Source organism: Rhinatrema bivittatum, chromosome 2 (assembly GCF_901001135.1).
Source record: "Rhinatrema bivittatum chromosome 2, aRhiBiv1.1, whole genome shotgun sequence".
In the NCBI taxonomy this organism is placed as follows: Eukaryota; Metazoa; Chordata; class Amphibia; order Gymnophiona; family Rhinatrematidae; genus Rhinatrema; species Rhinatrema bivittatum.
In genome coordinates, this window is record NC_042616.1 from 359,087,692 (window position 1) to 359,110,421 (window position 22,730).

The following is a 22,730-nucleotide window of genomic DNA, read 5'->3' on the forward strand; positions in this document are numbered from 1 at the left end:
ACACACAGGCTTCCCACTCCCGTGTTCTACTTACATATATGGGCTTCTCACTCTCATAATCACTTTCTCTGTCTCTCTCTCTCTCTCACACACACTCACTCACTCACCAGTCTCTCACTCCCATGCTTGTTCTCTCCACATGCACAGGCTTCTCATTCCCATAATCACTTTCTCTCTGTTACACACACACCAGTCTCTCTCATTTCCATGCTCACTCTCCACGTGCACAGGCTTCTCATTCCCTGAATCACATTTTCTCTCATTCACACACACACACCAGTCTTTTTCTCTCACACACACCATCACCTTACCAAGCAGTCTCTCTCTCTCATGCATGCACACTCACCCTGGTTTCTCACTCCCATGCTTTCTTTCACCCCCACAACACCAGGCTTCTTACGCCCATGCTTTCTCACATACCCAGACTTCTCCCTTCCATGCTTTTTCTCTCTCTCACACACACACAGTCACCTCCCTGACTGATGTCTCACACTCTCATATACACATCAGTCATCTCCCTGAGCAATCACTTTCATTGTCTCTCACATACACACACACATCAGCTCTCTGACCAGTCAATCACACACAGGCTAGCTGGCTGCTTCTCTCTCTTTCTCTCACTCACTTCCTCTTCTCCCCCGAGCACAAATGGGAGCTGCAGCAGCCTCCACTGGCCAAGAAAGAAGAATCCCATCGGCCACGGGAGGCTCGTGCTGCTCTCTCCTTTCTCCATTACCGGCTGCTTCAACTGCTCGGGGGCCGATGCTGCAGCCGCCGCTGCTACTTTTTCGCGCGGCGCAGCTCTCTCTCCTTCCCGCGCACCACGATTCACTTCCTGTTCCGGGTCACGGGAGGGGCAGGCGCAGGAAGAAGAAAAGGCCCAGCCGCGGGTGCAGAGCTTCTTCTAGCGCCGCTGCCGTTCCCGCTGGGCTTGAACGTGCTGACAGCCCGGCGGCAACGGCAGCGGGAGAGACCGGGAGCGCGCGACCCCTGCGTTTTGGGCGTTCGACCCCCGCCGGGGTCGCGACCCATAGGTTGAGAACCGCTGTCTTAGTGGAATGCAAGATTTGGTGAGAGAAGTAACGGTGGTGGGGCCACTTGGCAACAGTGATCATAACATGATCAAATTTAAACTAATAACTGGAAGGGGGACAATAAGTAAATCTGCATCTCTAACACTGAATTTTAAAAAGGGAAACGTTGATAAAATGAAGAAAATAGAAAAAAACTGAAAGGTGCAGCTGCAAAGGTTAAAAGTGTTCAACAGGCTTGGACATTGTTTAAAAATACAATCCTAGAGGCACAGTCCATATGTATTCCGTGCATTAAGAAAGGTGGAAGGAAGGCAAAACGATTACCATCATGGTTAAAAGGTGAGGTGGAAGAGGCTATTTTAGCCAAAAAAAACATCCTTCAAAAATTGGAAGAAGGATCCATCTGAAGAAAATAGGATAAAACATAAGCATTGTCAAGGTAAATGTAAAAACATTGATAAGACAGGCGAAGAGAGAATTTGAAATGAAGTTGGCCATAGAGGCAAAAACTCATAATAAAAACTTTTTAAAATATATCCAAAGCAAGAATCCTGTGAGGGAGTCGGTTGGACCATTAGATGACAGAGGGGTTAAAGGGGCTCTTAGGGAAGATAAGGCCATTGCAGAAAGACTAAATTAATTCTTTGCCTCCGTGTTTACTAATGAGGATGTTGGGGAGATACCAGTTCCGGAGATGGTTTTCAGGGGTGATGAGTCAGATGAACTGAACAAAATCACTGTGAGCCTGGAATATGTAGTAGGCCAGACTGATAAACTAAAGAGTAGTTCCTTCAGAACCCTAGGATGGTATGCATCCTAGGGTTCTGAAGGAACTAAAAAATGAAATTTCTGATCTATTAGTTAAAATTTGTAACTTATCATTAAAATCATCCATTGTACCTGAAGACTGGAGGATAGCCAATGTAACCCCAATATTTAAAAAAGGCTCCAGGGGCGAACCGGGTAACTGTAGACCAGTGAGCCTGACTTCAGTGCCGGGAAAAATAGTGGAAACTATTCTCAAGATCAAAATTGTAGAGCATATAGAAAGACATGATTTAATGGGACACAGTCAACATGGATTTACCCAAGGGAAGTCTTGCCTAACAAATCTGCTCCATTTTTTTGAAGGGGTTAACAAACGTGGATAAAGGTGAACTGGTAGATGTAGTGTATTTGGATTTTCAGAAGGCGTTTGACAAAGTCCCTCATGAGAGGCTTCTACAAAAACTAAAAAGTCATGGGATAGGAGGCGATATCCTTTCGTGGATTACAAACTGGTTAAAAGACAGGAAACAGAGAGTAGGATTAAATAGTCAATTTTTTCAGTGGAAAAGGGTAAACAGTGGAGTGCCTCAGTGATCTGTACTTGGACCGGTGCTTTTCAATATATATATAAATGATCTGGAAAGGAATACGACGAGTGAGGTTATCAAATTTGCGGATGGATTGTGATACATTACAGGAGGACCTTGTAAGATTGGACATCCAAATGGCAGATGAAATTTAATGTGGACAAGTGCAAGGTGTTGCATATAGGGAAAAATAACCCTTGCTGTAGTTGCACGATGTTAGGTTCCATATTAGGAGCTACCACCCAGGAAAAAGATCTAGGCATCATAGTGGATAATACTTTAAAATAGTTGGCTCAGTGTGCTGCAGCAGTCAAAAAAGCAAACAGAATGTTGGGAATTATTAGGAAGGGAAGGGTTAATAGAAAATGTCATAATGCCTCTGTATTGCTCCATGGTGAGACCGCACCTTGAATACTGTGTACAATTCTGGTCGCCGCATCTCAAAAAAAGATATAGTTGCGATGGAGAAGGTACAGAGAAGGGCAAACAAAATGATAAAGGGGATGGAACAGCTCCCCTATGAGGAAGGACTAAAGAGGTTAGGACTTTTCAGCTTGGAGAAGAGATGGCTGAGGGGGGGTATATGATAGAGGTGTTTAAAATCATGAGAGGTCTAGTATGGGTTGATGTGAATCAGTTAATTACTCTTTCGGATAATAGAAAGACTAGGGGGCACTCCATGAAGTTAGCATGTGGCACATTTAAAACCAATCGGAGAAAGTTCTTTTTCACTCAACGCACAATTAAACTCTGGAATTTGTTGCCAGAGGATGTGGTTAGTGCAGTTAGTATAGCTGTGTTTAAAAAAGGATTGGATAAGTTCTTGGTTGAGAAGTCCATTACCTGCTATTAATTAAGTTAACTTAGATAATAACCACCACTATTACTAGCAACGGTAACATGGAATAGACTTAGTTTTTGGGTACTTGCCAGGTTCTTATGGCCTGGATTGGCCACGGTTGGAAACAGGATGCTGAGCTTGATGGACCCTTGGTCTGACCCAGTATGGCATGTTCTTATGGCTATTAATCAATTTTACTTAGGGAATAGCCACTGCTATTAATTGCATCAGTAGCATTCTTTCTTCTTAGTGTTTGGGTAATTGCCAGGTTCTTGAGGCCTGGTTTTGGCCTCTGTTGGAGATGGGATACTGGGCTTGATGGACCCTTGGTCTGACCCAGCATGGCAATTTCTTAATGAGCCCAAAAAAAAAAAAATCAAATCTACATAATTATTTTATTTCTGGGATTGCCTGGTTCACATTTTTCAACAAAACATCTCATCTGCAAACAAGCTGATCTTTTATTCAACTTTTCCCAAGTACAATATCCTTGATTACCACTGAGTTTCTAATATTCATTGCTGAGGGTTCTGAATAACTGTCCATTAACCAAAATATTTACTCTTGGGTTAGTGTACAACTGTTTTATCCAGATTGCAAAATTTCCACTTAAATTTATTCAGCACCCAGAACAGATATTCCCATGTAATTTTATCAAGCATCTTCTCAGCGTTGACTCTAACCAAAGCGGCATCTAATGAAGAACAGTCTCATGTGAAGAACAGCCAAAACTTTCAACAAATTTTTGAAGCATATCGTCTTTTGATAAAGCCTGACTGATCAGTATGTGCTCTGAAGCAGCCAAATTAACCCTATTGGCTACCACTGCTGCTAAGATATTGTTCTGGTTTAGCAATGATATTGGATGAAAAGAAATGGCAATGATTAAAATTAGTTAAGAAGGCTGAAGGTGAACAATTAGTCTTAAGATTTAAAGCAGCCTCAAAACAGGTGAGTTTTTAGTTGGGATTTAAACAAGGTGAGAGAAGGAGCATGATGCACTAGCTCAGGAAGTCTATTCCAAGCACATGGGGCAGCCAGGTAGAAAGCATGGAGTTGGTAATTGATGGTAGAGGAGAAGGTCATAGATAGGAGTGACTTTTCTGATGAATGAAGTGCACAAGGAGGGGTAAAGAGAGAGATAAGTGAGAAGCTTTAGAGCGAAGACACTTGTAGATGAGTAAGAGGAGTTTGAACTGTATGCAAGCATGGATAGGGAAACCAATGCAGTAACTTCAGAAGAGGGGTTTATATCCATGAAGCAAATTTGGTGAAATATAAATTGCACAGCTGAATATAGGATACATTGTAGCAGAGACAAATGAGAAGCAGGCTGCAAAGGTCTAAGTGGGAAGAGATGAGAGAGTTTATCAGGGTTCTGTTAGTGTGTTCAGAAAGAAGGGATTAAGCAATAATCAACTTCACAGTAAAGCTGGACAAGCTTTTGGCAAGAATAAAATGCTGTCATATTTAAAACTGGAAAATGTTTTCACTGCCCAGCTGCATTAGCTATAAATGCATATTATCTTTATTTTCCTCTGGACTTCCATATAGATAAAGCCATAAATCAATTAGAAGTTTCTAACTCAATGGACCTCTGGGTCTTTCATCAAACCAATCATCAATAAAAATGCACCCCGATTTTAAGGAAAACAAGTTTTTACTAAATTTCAGTACTCAGCTATTTCCTGAGCCAAATTCAGTTTTTTAAAAAGTAAGCTGTACATTCACTTTTTAGCTTTCTGTTTCTGCAAGGCAGCAGTCATTTTGCTTTTTTCTCCTGGCTGATCTCAGGTGAAACTTTTGTTACTTATGTTATATCAGAGATAAGGTTTCAGTCAGTTTTGTAAGCCAAAAACAGCTACTCATGCTAACCAAAATGGAATACCACAAATGTTGCTAGTGAAAAAGCCAAACCAACACATTTGCTGAAACTGGTGAGAACTATCTATAACTCATGTGTGCATACAGAATTGCCAGGCAATTATTTTCTTTTTCTCCTGTTTTACCAAAAACAATGGGAGACATCTCTTCCTGAAGCCAATACATAGCCTGGGTGAAAAGTTACAGGGACTCTGTCCTTAGTACAAACATATCATGATTACAAGTTGACATCAACTGTGACTGTCAAGGTCATATTGACAAAAAGTTATAAAACATAAAACAAGGGATGTCAGATTTGCCATCATCACCATCATGAAGGAAGAATGAGTGCAGACTGAGCTTCTGACCTCCCTACCCATTTGATCTACACGAAGCAATTTGGCCAACTGCAATTGCAATATACTGCTTTCAAGAATAATAAGTAGTAAAGTCTTGCTTCCTATTTACATATTCTAACAATTTCTAATGAACATAAAGTATTTAAATTTCTGTACATTCATATCCTATAATCTGATTAGTGTTGTGGTTTGCACCATGTGTAGTCCTTAGAATAAAATATTTACCTAGCTGGGTGACAATTATTTGGTTTCATTTACAAGTCTGATTGCATATTTTAGCATTGTTGTTACCACTTTTACAACTAATTCCCCTCATAAATTTGGTAACACATTTTGGCTTACCTAAGTATTACAACTGTGATGCTACCAGTGGCAGATGGGAGCTTAATATGATGAACCTTTGGTCACCTGCTATGTTAATATGTAGCATTTGCAGGCAAAGTTGATCAAAAATAAGATTCTTCAAAGTTGTCATTCTAAATCTAGAACCCTTTACTGTTGAAAAGACAAACCTTCCTTCCCGGATTTCAATAGTCATAGAGCGAGACACCACATCTCTGGAAGCCAAATCCTTTGCAACAGGGGCATATCTTTCCATAAATCTTTCACCTTCACTGTTGATAAGAATGCCTCCTTCACCACGGCAACCTTCTGTAATAAGACAGCCAGCCCCATAGATACCTAAAATGTAGAATGAAATGGCATAATGAAACACTGATGTATGCAAAGATATTTAGCAAAATGAATTTAGAATATTTGTTTTCTAAAATTAGCATTTTCAAGGATTCACATTAATAGATAACTTAAGTTTATAAGAATTACCATACTGGATCAGATCCGAGGGTCCATCAAGCCGAATAATCTGTTTCCAACAGTGGCCAGTCCAGATTGCAAGTATCTGACAGGAACTCAAATAAGTAGATAGATCCCATGCTGCAAACACCCAGGGAGAAATAGTGGCTTTCCCTAAGTCTGTCTGGTTAATAACATTTATGGACTTTTCCAGGAACTTGTCCAAACATTTTTTTTTTTTTTAAGTTTTTTTTATTGAAAAACGTAAATCCAGTTATGTTAACTTCCTTTACCACATCTTCTGAAAATGAATTCCAGAGCTTAATTATCTATTGAGTGAAAAAGAATTTTCTACAATTTGTTTTAAATGTGCTACTTACTGACTTCATGGAGTGTTCCCTAGTTTTTGAATTTTTTTGAAAGAGTAAATAACTGATTCACATTTACCCCTTCTATTCCACTCATGATTTTATAGACTTCTATCATATTCCACCTCAACCCTCTTTTCACCAAACTTAACAGCTCTAATCTCTTTAACCTTTCCTCAGGGAAGTTGTTACATTCCCATGAGGAAACAATCTGTCAACACTATCCTGAAGAGGATTCCTAACAGAGTTCTAGAATTTAGAATTCAATCTATAATCAACTGCCAACCACTAATTCCAACCATCAGTTTGATTTTGACCGATTTGTTTAAAATATTTCTAACCCACACCCTCTAAAGTTCAGGGCAAGGTATAAAAATCACATACATAAAAATATAACATGCATATAATTACACTGGACTAAAACAGACTTTCATAACAATAAAAGCACATTGGTAAAAACACTGCATATGACTCAGAGGATAATCTAGGCTGCTCACCATGTAAAAATGTTGCTAGCAGTAATTTTGTTTTGGGCTTGACAGTTGCTTGGTTATGATTGTACATATTACTATCCTTAACAAAAGGCATGGGGGTAACTTACATGGAGTGGCAGTTACTACTCTTAAGAGACACATGGGAGTAAACTGCACAGAACAATAGTTACTACCATAAGAAACCTGCTGGGCAGACTGGATGGACCATTAGGTCTTTTTCTGCTGACAATACTATATTACTATGTTATATTTGATCTAGAATCTTCCCAAAGGGAGGTGTATATGTTGTATGAATCCAAGAAAATACTAAAGTTGGAGGCACAGTAATTAACCTTTCTACAAAGTTAAGATTTACATGAACTTATATTGATCGGGATCTGCAGTCTACAAAAAATAAAAATGGCTACCTCAAAGAAAACATCTGAAATAAAAGGAGAGAACAAGAGATGTACACTCAGTGAAAATATATATAAAAACATTGAAAAGTAATGAAATTAAACTTTGGAACCAAAGATGAGTCTGACATGGATTAACCTTAGCAGAGTTTAGAAACATCTTTGACCAAAACCATAATAGACTCAACTAACCTTACAATCAATAATGCAACGTAGGATGTAACTTTAAGAATAGATGCTACTGAAAAATGGACATAAATGCATTTTTAAATATTTCACTGCAGAAATAGAGAAAATCTTTAAAAGGCAATACTGGCAAGAATAGATCTACATACCTGAGAGCCTTTGTATTGTGCTCACCCTGAGATTACTATTGATTAAGTGGGGAGGGAAGTGATTCAATTTTTTCACTTCCACCCCTCCATCCAATAATCTACACATAATCTCTCATATCTATCCTTTCCCCCTCTTTAGAAATTACTCCAGGACCCTCCCATTCCACTATAAGTCACAGCTCCCTGAATTAATCTACTGGCAGGTGAATACCAAGACCTAGAATTATAGATGCAGGCTGAGCTATCCTCCCTCTAACTTCTTCCCAAATGCTGCCTGCAGTGTCAGCTTTAAGCTCACCCTTCCCCTCCTGTTCTCTGTAGCCTAGGGGAAGGGGAGATGTTGCAACAGACACTGCAAAGCAACAACAACAACAAAAAAAAAGCATTTGTTATTCTCCTTTCTTTAGCAACTCCCCCTCCTGTCCCATTTTATTTTTGTCCTGTTTTAAATATTTTTATATTTATTATGTAAGTAGTTTTAGTTGTCATATTGGCTTATGGAATTGTATGTATGTTTTACTGTTACCCACTTAGAACTGGTGATTGGTGACACATAAATCTTCTAAATAAATAAATAAGGGGAGGGGATGGAAAAGTAAACAGAGCGGACCAAAGCTTTCTTGTATTTCTCTGGAGACCCAGGAATTGATTCAAAATCCTGAGTCTCTGGATTTTACCCAGGTATGTAGATCTATGCTATTCCACACATATATTGTCTAAGACCATCATGATCTACGAGAAAGCAAACAGAGGATAAAGTGAATGGAATGGATCCTTTATGATGAGAGGCTGGACAGATTATGGCTCTTCAGCTTGGAAAAGAGATGGCTGAAAGGGGACATGACAGAAGTTTATAAAATCATTAATGGGGTCGAATGGGTGAATAAAGAACAGTTATTTACCCTTTCAAATAATAGTAAAACAAGGGGACACTCCAGCAAAGCAACAACCAACAGATTTAAAACAAATCAAAGAAAGTACGTTTTAAATCCATGAACAATCAAGCTGTGGAATCTGTTGTCAGAAGATGTGGTCAAGGTGACTAGCATACTGGGATTTAAAAGAAGTTTGGACAAGTTAACATAATAATGATGGGAGAAAAAGACCAAATAGTCCATCTATTCTGCCCAGCAATTTGCTTGTGGTAGTAATTGCTGCTCCATGCAGGTTACCCACATACTTTCTATTAATGGTAGTAACTGCCGCTCCGTGCAAGTTACCCTATGCAGAAATGTTATACGATCCCTTTTTTTGTGTCTTGAAGGATCCACAGTGCTTGTCCATACTCTGTGGAATTCATTAACTGTTCTTGTCTTCACTACCTCCTTCTGGGAGAGCATTTCAGGCATGAAACCACCCTCTCCGTGAAGAACTATTTCCTGATAATGGTTCTTAGTTGTCCACCCTTGAGTTTCAAATAATGACCCCTACTTCTACTCTTTCCTTTCCAGCCAAAAAGGTTTGAAGTTTGTGCATCATTGATACCTGTCAGGTAACTGAAGGTCTGTATCAAATCTCCCCTGCACCTCTTCTCCTCCAGGGTATACATATTTGGATCCTTCAGCCTCTTCTCATAGGTCTGATGAATCCACACCATTTTGGTCACCTTCCTCTGGACAGTTTTCATCCTGTCTCTACCCTTTTTGTGATACGGTTTCCAGAACTGAACACAGTAATCCAGATAAGGCCACACCAAGGATTTGTACAAGGGCATTATCACATCCTTCTTCCTGCTAGTTATACCGCTCTCTAAGCAGCCCAGCATCTTTCTTTTTTTAGCTACCGCCTTCTTACATTGCTTCGCTGCCTTCAGATCACCCCAAGGTTCCTCTCCTGGTCCATGCATGAGTCTTTCACCCCCCCATTACATACAGCTCTTTGGAATTTCCGCACCCCAGATGCACAACTCTGCACTGAATAGCAGCTGCCAAATCTTCAACCACTCTTCAATTTTTCTTAAATCACTTCCATTCTCTCTACTCCTTCAGGCATGTCCACTCTGAGGCAGATCTTAGTATCTTCAGCTAAAAGGAAAAATTTTCCTTGAAACCCCTCCGCAATGTCACTCAAGCAGATACTGAACAGAATCGATCCCCAAACGGTTCCTTGAGGCACTCCACTTAATATCATTTACTCATCAGAGCAGGTTCCATTTACCATTACACATTGTTTCCTGTGAGTCAACCAGTTAGTAATCCACTACACCACCTTGGTGCCCACACTCAAGCTTCTCATTTTATTCCCGAGCCTCTTATGTGGGACCGTATCAAAAGCTTTGCTAAAATCCATTTAAATCACATTGAGCACTCTTCTTTGATCCAGTTCTTTTGTCACCAAATCAAAAAAGTCAATCAGATTTGTCTGGCAGGATCTTCCCCTGGTGAATCCATGCTCCCTCGGATCCACCAACCCACCAGATTGTAAATAGTTCACTATCCTTTCCTTCAGCAGAGTCTCCATTAATTTTCCCATTATCGAGGTAAGGCTAACTAGTTTCCAGCCTCTTCTCTGCTACCACTCAACTCTGAGCTCCCTCGGTATCCTGGAATGTACCTCATCCGGCCCCATGGCCTTGTCCACTTTCAGGGTTCCTAGCTCTTTCCATACATTCTTTTTTGTAAACGGGGTTGCATCTAATCCACTCCCATCCATGGTCTTGTCAATCAGCAATGGTCCTTTCTCCATGGTCTTTTTTTAGGGATCACCAAATTGAAGTATTTGTTTAATATTCTGACATTTCTTCATCATTCTCCAACACTGCTCCTCATCACCTTTGAATTTTAATATACTATTACAGGCCTTCCTTCTTTCTCTGATCTAGCTGAAAAATGTTTTGTCATCTTGTTTTACCTCTGACAATTCTTTCTTCAACTTGTCCTTTTTCTTTCCTGATTGTCCTTCATCTCCTTCAGTTTCACCAGATATTGTTCCCTATGTTCCTCTTTTTTGGGATCCTTTAGCATTATCTTGATGCGGTTCTTTTTGCCTTTATTTTTTCAGCCACCTCCTTTAAGAACCAGATCAATTTCTTTCTCCTCTTACTTTTGTCTACTTTTCTAATATATAGATTTGTTGCCTTTGTAATAGCTTCTTTTAATTTGGCCCACTGTTGTTCTGCCTCACCTACTGTTTCCCAGTCTTCCAACTCTTCATCCAGGAACATCTCCATTTCGACAAAGTCTGTATTTGTGAAAGTCAAAACTCGGGTTTTTATGCGACTTTCTCGTATCTTATTTGCGATATCAAACCATGCCATCTGATGATCACTGGTATTCAGATAGGCACCTACTTGGTCATTAAAAGACATTATCCACATTTGTATGCATCAGGTTGAGTATCACACCCTCCCTTATGGGCTCCATTACCATTTGTTTCTTCTTAAAGGGCATCCATTATCTCTTTATTACCTGCAGATTCCTTAGAAGGGATACTTCAATCTACATCTGGTAGATTAAAATCTCCAACACCCAACACTTTATCCTTCTTTCCCACATTTAAATGTCTTTGGCTAGATCTCTGTCCAGCTGTTCTGTCTGAATCGCAGGTCTATAGATCACACTGATATAAATGGAAGCACCATCTTCTTTTTGCTTAAAACAGCCCATAATGCTTCTTCCCTACCCCACGTCCCTTGCATTTCAGTTAGTTGGTTATTGTTTTTGGCATAAAGCACTATTCCTCCTCCTTTTCTAAAATCTCTATCCTTCTGTGGGAAAGTGCCCCTAGTTTTACCCTGTAAACCTGGGCAGGACCAGGCTAGATGCCTGGCCCACCTTAAATCCCCTAAAGGGAGAATGCTACATAGGCGGGACCCTGCTGGGCAGGAGAAGCTCAAAGGGTGTGACCAGCTAGAGGGAAATAAGAGTAAGCCTAGCTGGGATAGGAAGGCCCCATCTCGAGGAGCGAGGAGCGAGGAGCTCCTGGCCCTCTCTGAGAAGCTGTATGAAGGTATGGAATGTACACTGTCCTGCGTTAAGGCAGTCTACTTTGATATTGCTTGTTGTTATATTAATAAAAGTTTAAGTTTGAAAAAGAAAAGGCTGGAGTCAAAGTGTTTAACTGCTCCAGCCCAGAGGATTTTGCTCAGCCAGTCCTCACATATGGTGTAAAATGTGGGATTTTATTTTGTCTAAACCTGGTACAGAGAAAAGCCCAAAGTCTCCAGAAGGAATGAGAAAAGTTTGTGTTTGCAGAGCCTACCAGAAGTTTGAAGGCAAGCACTGTTGTAGTGTGCACTAGAGCACAGAAAAGTTTGTTTAGAAGGAAGTTTGTTTGCTGTAGTGCCTGTCAGAAGCAGCTGAAGGCAAAAGGGTATGGTCCATAGAGTACACTGAAGCCAAGCAGCACTGTTGGGCTGCAGAGAACAGAAAGAGAGAGAGAGAAAAAAAAAGAGAAGAGTGAAACTGTCTTTAAATAGCTCTTACCATGGCTAATTTTTAAATAATTAGGTATAACACCTTCGCACAGGGATTTGCTCATTATTTTCTTAATTATATGGATGGCAGTAGCTTTCACTTCCCTGATTAGCCAAAATGGACATAGGTCAAGGTGAGAGCTAGTGGAATGTAGTCCTCTAATGACTGACTCATTACAGTCAGCTAATGTTATATTAAACTCTATCCATTTAGGTAATATACAGTATTTATCTTTTATTCAATCTGATAGACCTTGCCAAAACATGGCCACTTGGCACTACATCATTGAAGAAGAGCTCTGTGGCAAAGGTGAAGAATTGTACTGTGTACTGTCCCACTGTCATAGACCCTTGTCTCAGGCAGAATAGCTTGAAGGGTCAGGTAGGCTCATTGAAGAGCTTCCTGAATTGAGTCAGACTGAGGCTGTTTTGTTCCCACAGAGGAGAGGCCCATGCCAAGGTCTGGGTTGAGAGCAGGCAGATTATAAAAGCCACTTTGGCTCATTGTGATATGAAGCTGGCTGGCTGAAGCCCAAATTGTTCAAGTATTAATTAATGAAATCCCTGCAGGTCTTAGGGTTGCCCTTATAATGGGATGGTAGGGGAAGATGTAGTGCAGCAATGCTCTGCAAGGAATAAGCCTGCCAGAAGTTTGGTAGTGGCCAAAGCAACTGACCACATAAAACCAAACAAATCAATTACACTGGCTCCCGGATGAAAACAGGATTACAGTTCAAAACTCTGTTTCGCCTTCAAATGCCAGAATAAAATTGCTCCTATCCTTCTAAGCTTCTATTCTCCTACACTTGCATAAGAGGACTTTTATCCTTCCAAATGGCCATCTTATGCTCACCTCCTCTGCCTTCTGCCAGATTAGCTTGTATAAGACTTCATGCATTCAGCCGCTATAACCCTATAATGCCTGAATGTAATCCGCTTTGATGTACACTTTGAAGTGCCGAAAAGCAGAATATTAAAAAAATAAAAATTTTTTTTTAAAAATGTATAACCCAACACTACCCCTACTACAAGAAACCACATCATCAACATAGATGATCAATACAATCAACCTTGAATATCTAACCATATCTGTTTATATGCCCTCTTCACGTTTGCTCCTGGATTGATTGTAAAACTATGTTGATTGCATATTGTGATGCAACTGTAATTGTAATTTTTTAATTATAATTTGATTATAATCCACCTTGAGACTAACCTAGAAAAAGTCAGAATATCAAATGTTTATATATAAATACATAAATAAGCAAGTTTGCTTACCGTAAACGGTGTTTCCGTAGATAGCAGGATGAATTAGCCATGCTGTCTGGGAGTGTTGACGCGACCGGAGTAGGCAGAGCTTCCCTCAGATAGTGTCAGAGTTTTCAACTCTGTGCGTCTGCGCGGTCGTCTTCCCGCACGAATCCGTTTCTCTCCTCAGTCTCTTTGTAACCAAGCGAGGTGTATGGCCAAAAAGTGTATAATAGAAAAAGGGGACTGCCTAGGGAGGTGGGAGGGATCGCATGGCTAATTCATCCTGCTATCTACAGAAACACCGTTTACGGTAAGCAAACTTGCTTTTTCCCGTCGATAGCAGGGCTGAATTAGCCATGCTGTCTGGGAGTCCCAAGTTCCTGGGTTGTGTCTCTATAGGTTGTAGTTAAAGAATTAGGATCACAACCTTTGTAAAAGTAGACAGTCCTATGGCTTGGTAGTAGTTGACAAGGCTGCAGTTCCCAGAGCAGCGTCTGTAGCAGCCTGTTTGTCAATACAATAGTGTGACGTGAAAGTATGAAGAGAGGACCAAGTTGCTGCTTTGCAAATGTCCAAGAATGGTACTCGTTTAAGATGAGCAATTGAGGTTAATGTCACACGAATTTGGTGTGCTTTTGGTTTGCTTATGAGTTTGGTGGAACGCTTGTTGTAACAAAATTCAATGCAATAGCATAACCAGTTTGCTATGGTTCGTTTGGAAACTGGTTGACCTGGGTTGTTCGGATTGAAAGAGAGGAACAACTGAGATGGCTTGGATGGAGAGTGAGTTCTTCACTTGTAATAAGCCAAAGCTCTTTTGCAGTCCAATGGATGTAGGAGCTTGTCCCGGTCATTGAGATGAGGCTTTGGTTTGAAAATTGGTAAGGTAATGGTTTGATTAAGATGAAATGGAATAACTACCTTAGGTAGGAACGATGGGTGGGGTTGCATAGTGACCTTATGGTAAAATTCTAAATAAGGAGAATAATGAACTAAAGCTTGTAGTTCGCTAACTTGTCGCGCAGATGTAATGGCAACCAGAAAAACTGTCTTCCAGGTGAGGTACGTGATGTGACAGGAATCCAAAAGTTCAAAGGGTGGAGCCATAAGTTGTTCTAACACCACATTGAGATCCCATGGTACCGGATGTTTTGTCGTTGGTGGTTTTAAATGTAGCATGCCCCTCATAAATCTGGAAATGAGGGGATGATTAGAAATTGGGAGACCGTTATGATAATGATGAAATGCTACAATGGCGCTGATACTTGAACTGAAGCATATGCTAAACCAGAAAGGTAAAGTGTATGGAGGTATTCTAGCAGCTGGGCTGCAGTTGATGAGAAAGGATCTAGTTGACAAGGTGCACACCAGACTACATAGTGGCACCATTTTCCTGCATAATTACGTCTAGTAGACTGTTTCCTAGAGGCATTTAATATATCTTCTAGATACGAAGGGAGGCCTAAGTGGTTTAATACAGTCCTTTCAATCTCCATGCTGTCAGATGGAGGGAGTGGTGCATCAGGTGAAGAAGGGTGCCTCTTTCCTGAGTCAATAGGCGTCTGTGATTTTCCAGTGGAATTGGAGGGCATATTTATTTATTTATTTATTTAGCATTTTTCTATACCGACTTTCCAATAACAAAATTATTGATCAATTCGGTTTACATTTTAAACAATAACAACAATGACAAGTAAATGTCTTACAATGAACAGGTCGAATTAACTTGGATTAAGATATATGGGGGTAATAACATAATTAACATGAGCGGTGCCTAATATAGGCTAGAGGTTGGGTTTTGATAATAGACTTATGGAGATTTTGATAATAGCCATATTTTGATAATAGACATATGGAGAGACGCATGAGAAATGCATACCAAGGTTGTCTTGGCCACGCCGGCGCTATGAGGATCCAGTCCGCTACGTCCTGAATGCAATTTTGGATTGTCCTGGAGATGAGCGGAATGGGAGTGTAGGCGTACAGAAGGCTGCCTGTCCATGGAATGAGGAAGGCATCTAGAGCATATTGGAGACTGCTGGGGTAGATTGAGCAAAAGCTTTCCATTTGACGATTCGTTTGAGTGGCAAAGAGGTAGATTGTAGGGAAACCCCATTGTTGTAAGATTGTGAGGGCTACTTCCCGGTTTAGAGTCCATTCATGTGGATGGAATACTCTGCTTAAGCGATCCGCTGTGATATTGTCTAGCCCCGGCAGGTAAGTAGCTTGAAGCGCAATTCCCTTCGCAGTTGCCCAATGTAGGATGCAAAGTGCTTCCTAACAAAGTATCCATGAACCTGACCCTTCTTTGTTTATATAGAACATCGCGACCTGGTTGTCTGTGTAGATCATCAGACTTTTCCCCGTGAGGTGTGAAGAGAAGGTTTGTAGAGCTCTCCAAATTGCTCGAAGTTCCAGGAGGTTGATTTGGAGTAAACTTTCCCGAGAAGACCAGCGGCCCTCAGTTTTTAAGTGTAGAAGGTGAGCTCCCCAACCTTTCCATGATGCATCCGTCATAAGGGTGAGTTGATGACGAGGTAACCGGAAGGGTGCTCCTCCTGAAAAATTGACAGGAATCATCCACCATTGAATGCCCGTTTTCATCTGAGTGGTGAATCGTACATGGGAGGAAAGAGGTTGTTGGAACTGTGACCATCGACTCTTTAGACCCCATTGAAGTTATCTCATATGGAGTCTTGTGTAAGGAACCACATGGATAGCTGCCGCCATATGTCCTAAGAGCTGAAGGACTCGATGCGCAAATGTTTGTTGATGCTTGTACAACTTCTGAGCTAGGGAGGTGAGAGTGAACCTCCTGTCCTCTGAAAGGTAGGCCCTCACCTCCGAAGTGTTGAGGAATGCTCCAATAAACTGCAGCGTTTGGCTCTGTTGCAGACTTGATTTCTCGTAATTTATCAGGAATCCCAATGACTATAGGCAATTTATCGTCTGACTCGTGTGAGCTTGAAGGGTATCTGGATCTGAAGCTACCAGTAGCCAATCGTCCAAATAGGGAAAAATTTGGATCGATTGTTTCCGGAGGTGAGCCTCCACCGCAGCTCAACATTTGGTGAAGACCCTCAGGGCTGAAGAGAGGCCAAAGGGCAGGACTCTGTATTGGTAATGGTCCTTGAGGGCCTTGAAACAAAGGTAACTCCAGGAGGAAGGGTGCATAGGTATATAGGAGTATGCATCCTTGAGGTCTATTGAACATAGCCAGTCGCTGGGTTGTAGGAGAGGTAGAATGTTTTTTAGGGAGATCATTTTGAATTTTTCCTTTTGAAGTTAATTGTTGAGGTTTCGGAGATTGGGCAAAGTCCTCCGGATTTTTTTGGAATGAGAAAATAATGGGAATAGAACCCCTGGTTCTTTTGTGATGGGAGAAGTTTGTGAATGGAGTTTTGGGTGCAGAGAGTATGTAACTCTGCTTGAAGACACTTGGATTGGGATGATGTTCCCAGACGAGAAGGAACATATGGAATCCTTGGAGGAATAATGAAATTTAGGCGATAACCTTCTTTTATGATGTTTAACATCCAACGATCTGTGGTGATGGTTGTCCAATTGGTATAGAAGTTCAACAGGCGACCTCCGATGAAAGGCAGTGGGAGTGGCTCGGGTTTGCTCAAAAAGTCGGTGCCTGCTTTTGAGGTGCCGGAGTTGGTTGCTTCTGAGGACATTGTTGATGAGGACGTCCACGTGATTGTTGAGTTGGAGCCTGATATCGCTGCTGCGAGTAACCTTGTGGGCGATAGGACTGTAGGGCCGGAAGGCAGGTCTTGAGAACAACCTTCTTCGGAAGGTAGGGAAAAATTTTCTGTAGGATGATTGAGAATCCGTGGGTGTTGTGAGTGCCAGCACTGCAGTTTTCTGCTCTTTAAGGTGTACAACCGTTTCTGTGAATTTCTCACCAAATAAGTTGTCCCCCATACAGGGAATATCAGCTAATCTGTTGTGCACATCTTCCCTTATTGAACTAGCTCTTAACCAGGCCATTCTGCGGGCTGCGATGGCTGTTGCAGAGGAACATTCGAAAGATTCATATACTGATCGCAGTAAATGTCGTAGCCCTTCCTCCATATCAGTAAATGGCTGAGGTAAAGAGTCGTCAGGAGCTATGCAAAGGGGGTGTAAGTTTTGCAGAGTTTCAAACAAATACTGAATCATATAGAACTGATGGTGCTGAATTCTTGTAGACAGCATGGAGGAATGGTAGACCTTGCGACAAAATCATCCATGGATTTATGTTCCTTCCCTGGAAGGGAGTTAGCATGTAATTTAGAGCATTTAGACTTAGATAGAGCTGACTCTACTACAATCGAGTTATGAGGTAATTGTATCAAGTCATATATAGTTGAATTTCTCATTCTATATTTCAAATCAATCTTTCTGGACGCAGGTCCTGTTAAGTATGGTTTTTCCCACATTTTGTATAGAACAGAGTTTAACACATCATGTGGGGGTAAAGCTGTTGGTTCTGGTGGAGTTGTTGCTGTTTGTATTTTTAAGAAATTCCCCATCTTCTCAATGAATTTCACATAGGTTAAGTCTTCTGGGGGGGGGGGGAGATAGGGTTCTGGAAGGCCTTCTGGTGGGTCTGAAGGCATGCCCGTGGATGAACTGGGAGAAGACATGGAAGTGTGAGAAAGTGGGCTATCTGGTCTCGCTGGAGTTGGAGACAACACCGGTGGAATAGGTTGTGATGGTGCAGGAGAAGCAGGCGGTGAAGATGGGGTCACTGGTCTTGGATATGTAGATTGTAAATCTTCAAAAAAGGTAGTTAATGCTTGAGATTTATTTATTTAACTCTTTTCTATGCTGACATTCATGATAAGTATCACATCACATCGGTTTACATGGAACAATGGGTGATAACTGTAAAACAAACCATTTAACAAGAAGCAAAAGTTACATTAAAACAAGGACAGATGAACTTGGGGGGCTGAGGTAGCCGGAAAACAAAGGAGAGAGGGTAAATAAAACCTAACTGGCAGTGGATGTCAAACTGCTTAAGTAGCTGGGATGACTAGGTGGCATCTTGTAGGTTTCTGAAGGTTATTTATTTATTTTTATTTAGCAGTTTTTTATACCGACCTTCATAGTAGATAACCATATCGGATCGGTTTACATTTTAACAAAGGGTAAAACTGAGGTAACAATTCTGGTAAATAATAGATAACAAAGGAAAAGGAATAAGTCAAAAGTTACAATCAACAAGGTATGGAAAACTTGGAGGCTTAAAGACAAGCTGGAAGGAAGATAGAGGCAGGTAGAATAAATATAACATGATACGAATAATTTAACGGGTTAGAGCATATGTTTTAACCAGGAAATGCCAGTGTCCATTGTTCAGGAGGAAGTGTGTCAAAGTCCTTGTAAGAAGTGAGGCTCAAACTAGTGATTATCCGGTGGATCTGGGAAGGCTTGGTGAAAGAGCCACGTCTTTAGTCTTTTTCTGAAGGTTAAGAGGCAGGGTTCCAATCTGAGATTTGCTGGGATATTGTTCCAGATAGCTGGGCCTGCAATTGAAAAAGCTCTGTCTTTGGTCGTAGAGAGGCGAGTGGCTTTAGTAGGGGGAAATTTCAGAGTGCCTTTGTGGATATCTCTCGTTGGTCTGTTAGAGGAGTGGAGTTTGAAAGGGATATCCAGGTCGAGTTGGAGTTGCTGATGGATGGTTTTGTGTATTAGGGTAATAGATTTGTACAGGATTCTGAAATTTACTGGTAACCAATGTAGGTTTCTGAGGACGGGGGAGATGTGTTCACCGCGGCTGGTGTTGGTCAGCAGTCTCGCTGCCGCATTTTGTAACATCTGCAGTGGTTTGGTGGTAGATTTAGGGAGGCCTAGAAAGAGGGCACTGCAGTAATCTATTTTGGCGAACAGAAGAGCCTGGAGGACTGTCCTGAAGTCTTGGAAAAATAAGAGTGGTCTCAGTCGTTTCAAAACCTGTAGTCTGAAGAAACTGTCTTTGGTAGTTGTGTTGACCATTTTTTTAAGGTTTAGACGATTGTCTATTATTACCCCAAGGTCTCTAACGTGCGTACAGGTGATGTGAGCATTGTGCGGTGAAGGTGGAGGAAGATTGTTTTCATTTGAAGAGATGAAGAGAAGTTCCGTCTTTGAGGCATTGAGGACCAAGTTTAAGCTGTTGAGTAGATTAGTAATGGATAGAAGACAGTTATTCCAGTAGGTGAGAGCTTTTGAGATGGATTCTGTTATTGGGATTAGAATCTGTACATCATCTGCGTATAGATAGTGAATTAGGTTGAGGTCTGTCAGTAGTTGGCAGAGGGGGAGGAGGTATATATTAAAGAGGGTTGGAGATAAGGAGGATCCTTGTGGTACGCCAAGGGAAGATTTTGTTAGAGGTGACTCCTTGTTATTAATTTTGACTTTAAAAGTCCTATTGCTGAGAAAGGACCTGAACCAGTTGTGGGCCGATCCGGAGATGCCGATATCCTCAAGGCGATCCAGGAGGATGGTGTGGTTGACTGTGTCAAATGCCGCCGAAATGTCTAACAGAACTAATAAGAAGGAATGTCCTTTGTCTAATCCCATTATAATATGGTCTGTAAGCGAAATGAGGAGGGTCTCCGTGTTGCGTGATTTCCGGAAGCCATATTGCGAGGGGTATAGGATCTTATGGTCCTCTAGATATTCTGAAAGCTGGGTGTTTACCAGTTTCTCTGTAAGTTTGGCAACGAATGGTAGATTGAAGATGGGTCTAAAGTTGGCTAGTACATTAGGGTCTAGATTGTGTTTCTTGAGGAGGGGCTTAAGAGAAGCAGTTTTTAGGCTGTCTGGGTAGCTTCCTTGAGTTAGAAGGCTGTTAATAATATTTGTTAGAGGTCCTGAGATCGTGTCTGGAATAAGCAGCAGGAGTCTTGATGGGATATTATCAGCCGGATGACTAGATGGTTTCTGTCTTTTTAGAATGGATTCAATCTCTTGGTGGAGATTAATTCGAAGCTGTCCAACTTAGGTTTAGCGAACAAATTGAAATTCTCATCTGATTTGAGAGGTGTTGTATTAGGAGGAAGGAGGGCGAGAGTATTTAGGATCTTCAGTTGAAAAAATGAGGCGAGTTCATTAGCCTTGGATAGAGCTTGTTCGTCTGGAATAGGTGGCGGGGTTGATTTAGTTATTTGTGTTACGTAAGCAAATAGGGCCTGGGCGTCATACTGGTAGTGGTGTATTTTGTTGGCGTAATATTCCTTTTTTTTTTTGTAGTATGCAGGTCCTATAGCGATGTAAGAAACCCTTGTATGCTGAAAGGGTAGTTGAGTTGGGGGTTTTTCGCCATCTATTTTCTTTATGGCGTGAGTCCTGTTTCATCTGTTTTAGTTCGGTGCTGAACCAAGGTTGATTCCCCCTTTTTTTTGGATTGATTGTTTTGGAGGTTATTGGGCACCATTTGTTTGCGACTGCTTCAGTAATTGTTTGCCAGGAAGATAGGGCTGAGTCGGGATTAGACAGGTCCAGGTTGGAGAGTTCCTTGGAGAGCTGCTCGCTGAGTATATCAGATGGACATGATTTCCTGAATTGAATGGTGGAAAGGTGCGGAGAGGTGTGAGTCTGTTTGTATGTGGAGAAGGATGATTCTATCAAGAAATGATCTGACCAAGGGATTGGGGTACATGTGGGATCAACCGTGCATGTGAATTTAGAGTTAATGAATATTAAATCCAGGATGTGACCAGCTTTGTGTGTGGGGCTGTTGATAGTCTGAGAGAATCCCATAGCAGTGAGGGTGGTGAGGAAGGCTTCGCAGTTCGCAGATCGCGGTATAGCGTCTGTATGGAGGTTGAAATCACCCATAATCATAGTTGGTAGGTCTAAGTTAATATGTTTTGCTATGGATTCTATGAGGGGTGAAGGGCCGGTTTCTAAAACTCCAGGAGGAGCGTAGACTAACAAAATTTGTAGAAGTTTTGACTTGACTAATCCTAGTTCCAATTTGGATTCAGTCTTGATGGTGTGAGCGGTCAGTCTGAGTTCTTTCTTGGAGGCTAGAAGAAGTCCGCCTCCTCTTTTTTTGTGTCTATGGAAGGTGAAGATGTCATATAACTGGATAGGTAGTTGGTTGGTTAAGGCAATGTCCGAGTTTTTTAACCAGGTTTCTGTGATGGCACAGATGTCTGGGTTGGAGTCCAGGAGGTAATCATTGAGGATGTGTGTCTTTTTAGTTAAAGATTGTGCATATGGGAAGGCTTGAATGAATAGCCAGGTCTTGAGTTTTTTTCGAAATCTTAGGGGGGCAGGGTTCTAGTCTGAGGGCATGGCATTCCAAATGGCAGGTCCGGCTGTCGCGAATGCCCGCTCTTTAGTGGCTGCATGAAGTGTTGCTTTTGTTGAGGGGATTTGAAGCGTTCCCTTGTATGCTTCTCTGATGGATCTTGTGGAGGTGTGAAGTTTGAGAGGGGTCTGAAGGTCGAGCTGTAGCTGTTTGTGGATGGTTTTATGGATTATGGTGAGGGACTTGTGTAGAATTCTGTAGTTAATTGGAAGCCAGTGAAGGTTCCGGAGGATAGGAGTGATATGAGCTACACGGCTGCAGGGCCGGTGCAAGGGGATTTGGCGCCCTAGGCGAGCCTTCTCCCTTGCGCCCCCCCCCCGGTCTCGGCCCCGACCCTTACCTCATTCTCGATCACGCCCGCTGACTGGGGTTTTCTGGGTCGCAAGCAGGTTGGGCACTGCTTGCGGCCTGCCAAACTCCACTCCTCTTTGCCACCACTTGCGGCCCCTTATGGTTCGCACCCAGTGGCGTACCAAGGGTCTCCGGTGCCCGGGGGCCAATGCATTTGTGTGCCTCTCCAGCATCCCCCCTTAATCCTTCTTGTACTAATGCTTAAGGTCACAGAAAATCAGTGGTGTCTCCAGACAGAATAATTGGGGGGGGGGGGGGGGGGGGGGGGGGGGCGCCAACAATGACATTTCTTCATCTCATCCACCTCTATAGCATGGATCCTGCTTTAAAATGGTTATTAAAAAAAAGTGTTAATAAAAAGTCCAAAGGGTCCTCTGCGTATTTTAAAAGCTGGCCAGTTTCACACTATAAAATTATGTTGATAGCCTCAGTCAACTGATTCTATGTGGCTATGAGAGTGAAGTCAGGAATATATAGGAAGGAACAGAATGTCAACATAAATCCTGTACCTCCAGTTCTGTAACTCTGTGCATCCACTGAAATTCCCCCAAACAATGGAGCTTGGATGTTTCCCTTACAGCT

At 41.7% G+C, this 22,730-nt stretch overlaps 1 protein-coding gene across 1 annotated transcript in view; it reads right to left on the reverse strand.

Annotated features, from left to right (window-relative positions):
* The window catches only part of SDHA (succinate dehydrogenase complex flavoprotein subunit A), a 207,134-nt gene that overhangs the window by 108,550 nt on the left and 75,854 nt on the right, over nt 1–22,730 (reverse strand). Inside the window, exon 8 of the mRNA XM_029589934.1 lies at nt 5,965–6,133. Within this exon, the coding sequence (XP_029445794.1) occupies nt 5,965–6,133 (169 nt within the window). The remainder of the gene's footprint in view (nt 1–5,964; nt 6,134–22,730) is intronic.